Consider the following 6,892-nt stretch of genomic DNA (forward strand, 5'->3'; position numbering starts at 1 on the left):
GGTTCAAGTGGTTTTCCTGCCTCAGCCTCCTGAGTAGCTGGGACTACAGGCGTGCACCACCACGCCCAGCTAATTTTTGTGTTTTAAGTAGAGATGAGTTTTCACCAGATTGGCCAGGCTAGTCTCAAACTGCTGACCTCATGATCCACCCACATCGGCCTCCCAAAGTGCTGGGATTACAGGTGTGAGCCACTGCGCCCAGCCAAGAAAAGTTTTAATGTAGGACAGCGACCAGTATCTTCAAACAAGTTCCTGTCATTTTCATATACACATCAAAGGATATTTTCTTAAAGGATTATCATGTCCTTACTTTTAAAACGTTTATGCTGTACCAGGAAGAAACTGCTGCAAAAAGCCCAGACTTTTTTTGGTTTAGTTACGAAAGATGAACATTTTTGCTTTAGCGTCAAGATTGGTAAACTGCCTCCTAAATACCTACATGTCTATAAGTCTTGAAGGATTGTAAGCATTAATGGCATGCATGTCTGATTTATATATTACAAAATAAAAATTAATTTTCAAAGAGTTTGACTCTTAACTACTTTGCTTAGCCAGTTAATACCATGCCTTGAGTCAGGTCAGACAGAGTCAGTCACTTTATAGACAAGCTATTGTCGTAGAGAAATCTGGTTAACAATCCATTGAAACTGATACACATATTTAGAAGATATCAGAGACAGAGTGAAAAAATAAAATGTTAAATTCCACATCAGCTATCTCTACTTCTAGAAAAGCAATTCAAAGATGATGTTTTTCTATTAACTAATATTAGCGTTACTTCATTGGTGTAGGGCAATATAATCAGAACAGAAAGGAGTTATGTTTGTAGGCTTTTTCTCTGTCACATCTATATTTATAAGACCCCAATTAGAAAATTCAGTACCTTTAAAGCAATAACAATGCCATGTCCCTAAAATGCACAATTTATGTAAATAGTCAGGTTTTGCTTCTGGTATAATTCTTAGGTTTAAAACTTTTTTGTTAGGTTGAAGAACAAGCAAGCACTACAGAAAGAGTATTTCAAGACAGACAATATCAAATTGATGCTGCAATTGTTCGAATTATGAAGATGAGAAAGACACTTAGCCACAATCTCCTTGTTTCAGAAGTGTACAACCAGTTGAAATTTCCAGTTAAGGTAGGTACTTCTGTGTTTTCCTATTGAGCGTGTTATAAATAAAAGAAAGTACATTAGATTTTCAGACACAAATCTTGCAAACATAAAGCGTCATGACCATTTAGAGAGAGAAAAGTTTTAATTTTCCATGTTGATGCATATGATTTCCAAAAAAACTTTGTTGGCATATGTAGGCAGCAGTGACAAAAGGGGAAAATAATGGAAAATCCTGGATACCTGAAAGTTTAACTGCTAAGTGAGTCTTTGAAATTTTCAAGTTTATTCACTATATTTCTTTTGAACTTCTTGGTTGGTTTATTTACTTCTTTTCCTCTTGAAATACCATGGTATTTGTTGAAATTTGACAGATTCGGTTATTGTGGATTGAGTTAAATCTCCTGTTTAGTTAGCTTATATAAGAGATCATCTGTTAAAGACCATGCAGATAACTAGTCATCATTAAGCATCTTTTTGAAAAGTGTAGTGATAGTTCTGGTAAACTGAAATTGGTCATTAAATGGAAACGTTCCACTGTGAGTGCCCAATAATAAAGTCACTTAATGTGATGTCGTACTGGCCTATTTTCCAAGTTTTAGGAGGTAGATAGCCAAACCCTTGGATGATAAACATTGATAGAGTTTGAATAGACTGCTAGCTATTAGGGTTCTTATGAGCTTTAGACTTTCATAAATCACTTCACTTTGCTGATCTTGTTTCCTCTTTTGTAAAATTGAGATAATAGTGCTTACCTTGTAGGGTTATTGTGAGGTTTAAATGAGATCATGAATGTAAAAATCTTAGCACTGGACCTGGTACATAATAAGCACTCTGTAGCTCTTAGTTCTAATAAGGTAAGCATTTTCTTTCCTCCAAACCTAATATTGCACTCCTTATTACCACACTCTTACCCTCATGCTCTGCCTAACAATCATTTCACCTGAAGCCAGAGAGATCACTGATGCTGGGGAAATTAGGGGATCGCTGTAGTTAATATTTTGCTGATATTCTAGGTCTTTCACCGTAATTAAGAGAAAGTCATTTGATTTCCAAACCTTGGGATTACTGGATAAAAATTTCACTGCTGCATCAGACTGTCTCCCCTCTTTTCCCCTCTTGAACAAGTGGTCATTTTACTTATACTGAAAAACTTTTTATTAGCAAACAAGATTATATTATATTTACAGGCTAGATACATAAGATATATAGTGGAATTTTGTCATCCAGGAGCTTAGAATGCAATCATGAAGATAAAGCTACAAGCTTTCTTGATTACTTTTAAATCACAGGATGCAGAAATCCAAGTCAGATGCATTAAACCAAAAGTATGAAGATCTAAATTATGAGGTACTTCATTTATCAAGCCATTTCACATAGTATTTTTTTTTTTTTTTTTTTTTTTGAGATGGAGTCTCACTCTGTCATCCAGGCTGGATTGCAGTGGCGTGATCTCGGCTCACTGCAACCTCTGCCTCCCGGGTTCAAGCAATTCTTCTGCCTCAGTCTCTCGAGTAGCTGGGACTACAGGTGCGCACGACCACGCCTGGCTAATTTTTGTATTTTCAGTAGAGACAGGGTTTCACCATATTGGCGAGACTGGTCTCAAACTCCTGACCTCATGATCCGCCCACCTCAGCCTCCCAGAGTGCTGGGATTACGGGCATGAGCCACTGCACCTGGCCAGTATTCTTTTAAATAGTGATTTTTTTTTTTTTTTTTTTTTTTTTTTTGTGATGGAGTCTTCTTGCTCTGTCACCCAGGTTGGAGTGCAGTGGTGCAATCTCAGCTCACTACAACCTCCACCTCCCAGGTTCAAGCAATTCTCCTGCCTCAGTTTCCCTAGTAGCTGAGACTACAGGCGCCCGCCACCGCACCTGGCTAATCTTTGTATTTTTAGTACAGATGGGGTTTTGCCATGTTAGCCAGTCTGGTCTTGAACTCCTGACCTCAGGTGATCCACCTGTCTTAGCCTCCCAAAGTGCTGGGATTACAGGCATGAGCCACCGCACCTGGTCTAAATAGTGATTTTGTCAATACATTTTAAATCTTAATTTATAAAAATTAAGCCAACTAACTCTTGCCCAAAGTAAAGGTGTACTTCACAAACTATCTTGACAAAACTAGTATTCTGTGTTCTTAAACTACCTTATAGTTGTCATGTGAAGTTACAATAAATGTAGTCTTTTGTATTTAACCACGCAAAGGGTAGCTGCTTCTGGCATGACCTCTTTAAAATAGAAAAGTAATAGAAAGTATTGCATAACAATATGACAAGGGTGGGACAGTTTAATATATGTATAGTATATAGTACAGGCTGAACACCTTTAATGAGAAAATCCAAAATCTGAAATGCTCTAAAATTGGAAACTTTTTGAATGCCAACATGATGCCACAGGTGGAAAATTCCACACTTTACATCATTTGACAGGTTGCAGTCAAAACTTTGTTTCATGCACAAAAGGTATAAAATTATCTTCAGGCTATGTAAGGTATGTATGAAACATAGATGAATTTTGTGTTTAGACTTGGGTGCCATCTCCATGATATCTCACTATGTATATGCAAATATTCCAAAATGAAAAAATCAGGACCAGGCATGGTAGCTTATACCTGTGAGTACTGGGATTCCAGTACTTTGGGAGGCTGAGGCTGGGGGATCACTCAAGAACAAGAGTTTAAGGTAAGCCTGGGCAACATAGCAAGACCCTGTCTATTTAAAAAAAATTAAGAACTATAAAAAAAATCAAAAATCGAAAACATTTCTGGTGTTAAAGAATCTTGAACATAGCTGAGCACGGTGGCTCACACCTGTAATCCCAGCACTTTGGGAGGCTGAGGCAGGTGGATCACCTGAGGTCAGGAGTTCGAGACCAACCTGGCCAATGTGACACCCCATCTCTATTAAAATACAAAAATTAGCCGGGCATGGGGGCTTGTGTCTGTAGTCCCAGCTTCTCGGGAGGCTGAGGCAGAAGAATCGCTTGAACCCAGAAGGTGGAGGTTGCAGTGAGCCAAGGTGATGCCACTGCACTCCAGGCTGGGTAACAGAGTGAGACTCCGTCTCAAAAAAAAAAAAAAAAAAAAAAGAATCTTCAACGTGTATAAAACATTTTTAAACCTGGTTTATTTTCATGATATTTTTATCTAAAAAAGAGATTTAAATAAGTAAAATTTTAAAAAAGGAGATTAAATTCATGAGTCAAAACTGTTGTCTTTTTAATGGGGTGTTAACTAAATGGGCTTGAGCCAATGATAATGAACTTTGCATTGAAAATTTGCCTTCTCTTACAGCCTGCTGATCTTAAGAAGAGAATAGAATCTTTAATTGACCGGGACTACATGGAAAGAGATAAAGAAAATCCAAACCAGTACAACTATATTGCATAGAATGTTGCAGCATTTCGTGTCATATGCAGTAGCCAGTGGATAAACTAACCTGTTGATTCAATATTATTTGACTCCTTTTTTACTACCGATGACCAAATGAAGCAGTGTAATTAATGGAAATAGTTGAGTGGACTTTTTCTCAGTGGTTAACATGCCCATTTTAAAGAGTAATACTTATCTTTAAGAAGAATGTTGTTGAACTCTTTGCATGTTATTTAGTATGATGTGCAGAAAACACTTAAGAATGTACTTGGTCTTCATTAATTCCTCTTTGGAACTGGGAAAGAGATCCCTGTGGCTATTAAAAATGGGGGAGGGTTCTTATACACCATTAATTATGAAGCAAAAGGTTTATTTGCTTAAAATGTCATTTAAAGATACTTAAACTGCATGCAAACTTTATTTACTGTACAGAGTTCTGGATGTATTTATCAAATAGAAAAACCACCCTTGACTTGGTTGTTCACCCATTTTGTGATTTCCCTTGAAAAGAGAAATGAATTGTCATAGCTATTGATATTTTACTAGGTAATGTTCTGTTACACTGAAAGGGATGTTTTTTAAAAAAATTATTTGGAAACAAGTTTTCAAGTAGGGGGACAGTTGCTTACATAATATCTTGTATATTCACATCCTAAAAATTTTCATTTATGAGTATGGGATGTGTATATATGGCTTAGCCCCAAGTTAACTGTGCTGATTAACAAGTACTTATAAAAATAGCTAAAATAGAAAATTAATGATCAGTTGTACTAGAGGAACATCATAGAAGAGAAAAATCCAACTCTTTATATTAAAAATGAATACAATAAGAAAATTGCAAAAGAGACCAAAATGAACGTGTTTTGTAAATTGTTACAGGAGCAAAAACTTCTCAAGTAGTTTTCAACATACTTTAGACTTTAAATGTTGTTTGGACCGTTTTGTCTTCAACTTGGACCAATTGTAGATTGTTACAGGCTTCCTAGGATTTAGCATTCCTATTTTCTCTACCAAAGTTTTTTTAGAAGCATCCCAACTCTTCTCTTTGTTGATAAATAAGCCTTTCCTGTCATCTTCATTTTAACTTCCTAAAACCCTAGATACAAAGGTCCTCCCTCATTTTTCCCACACAACCCCTGTTTGGGAATTTGAGATTCTGTGTCATGCTGGTTTTCCTTTCAGAATTGCTTGAAGTTGAGTTCTCTTAGCCACTGGACACCTAGTTTTCAGGAGAATGTCCCAGGATTGTTTATATATACAAAATGGCAAAAGTACTGTTTTTCGAATTGATAATTCAAGCAAAAGGCTTCTCTTTACCATCAGTGTTTGTTTTTGTTTTGCTTCCTTGTTTCTATTTCCTTGAAGCTTTGAAGGCAGGAGAAGCAGAAAATTTTGTTCTTGTTTTTTAAAAATCAGAACTACTTAATGCTTTTTGCCACAGCATATTTCCTTGCCTGTTGGAGCCGTTAGGAAGATTACCTATGTCCTAATCTTCAACCTGAGGAGATTTTTGACTCTTGTGTCTACTGTTGATTGTTTCCTTGAGTTCTCAAAGACCTGTGGCCAGGTATTTTTAAAAGTTGCCTATTTCTTGTTGCATCAACTTGCACACTGGCGTCTAACTATATGTGGTATTCGGAACTTGTAATTCTTATTGAGCAGCCATTGCCTGTATTTTCTCAGCTCCTCACTGATTTCTTTATATGAGCTCAGCTGACAAGCAAATGCAGCTATTTTGTTTGCCCTCTCTTCATACCGTACCATCAACAACAGTGTTCTAACTCATTTCTGATGGTCTGTGAGATGTAGACTATTACACAAGATTCAAGTTACTTGTAAGCAACTTTTAGATAGAGTTGGTCCTGTTAGGAGGAGACTCTTGATGTCACATTCGGTATCTTGAAAGCGGGTCCCCTCCCCGAGGCTCTTAATTCTTTGAAAACTTGATGCTGTTTCAGCTGGAAAATTAGCAAGACTGTTAAAAAAACAAGTTGAGGGGAGCTGTTTAAGAAACTGAAAAGTAATTACAAACTACATTGGATAATTGTGACTTTCAGTTGTTGTTCTGTATCAGTTGAATTTTTGTGCTCTTTTCCCTGTGTACGTGGTGGTTCTATTTTTCTCCAATAAAACTTTTATTTAAAAAAAGTTTCTAGAGAAGATCTTTAAAATTCAAGTATTGTAAGAAAGTTATAAAATCACAGGACTTAAAATCTTCCTAACAACTTCTAATGAACTCACATTTGTCAATTTTGTTACTTTTAAACTTTTTAAAATTTTTGTGATGATTTTGTGATAATTCTATACAAGTATGGGGGAGGGCATGGTTAACAGGGTGAGGAAAATTCCCAGGAATCCTCAAGGTGGATAATTATTCTTAAACATGCGATACAAGTATAAACATTGCTT

The 6,892-nt window shown here is 36.4% G+C and overlaps 1 protein-coding gene across 4 annotated transcripts in view; it reads left to right on the top strand.

Annotated features, from left to right (window-relative positions):
- Window positions 1–6,631, top strand: part of CUL4B (cullin 4B) — a 38,246-nt gene extending 31,615 nt beyond the window's left edge. For all 4 annotated transcript variants that reach the window (XM_023202162.1, XM_023202163.1, XM_023202164.1 and 1 more), the window contains 2 exons: window positions 986–1,138; window positions 4,406–6,631. In XM_023202162.1, coding sequence (XP_023057930.1) covers window positions 986–1,138; window positions 4,406–4,501 — 249 coding nt within the window. In that variant the 3' untranslated portion in view covers window positions 4,502–6,631. The remainder of the gene's footprint in view (window positions 1–985; window positions 1,139–4,405) is intronic.
- Window positions 6,632–6,892: the final 261 nt, after the last annotated feature.

The sequence above is a fragment of the Piliocolobus tephrosceles genome, chromosome 12 (assembly GCF_002776525.5).
Source record: "Piliocolobus tephrosceles isolate RC106 chromosome 12, ASM277652v3, whole genome shotgun sequence".
NCBI classification, from domain to species: domain Eukaryota; kingdom Metazoa; phylum Chordata; class Mammalia; order Primates; family Cercopithecidae; genus Piliocolobus; species Piliocolobus tephrosceles.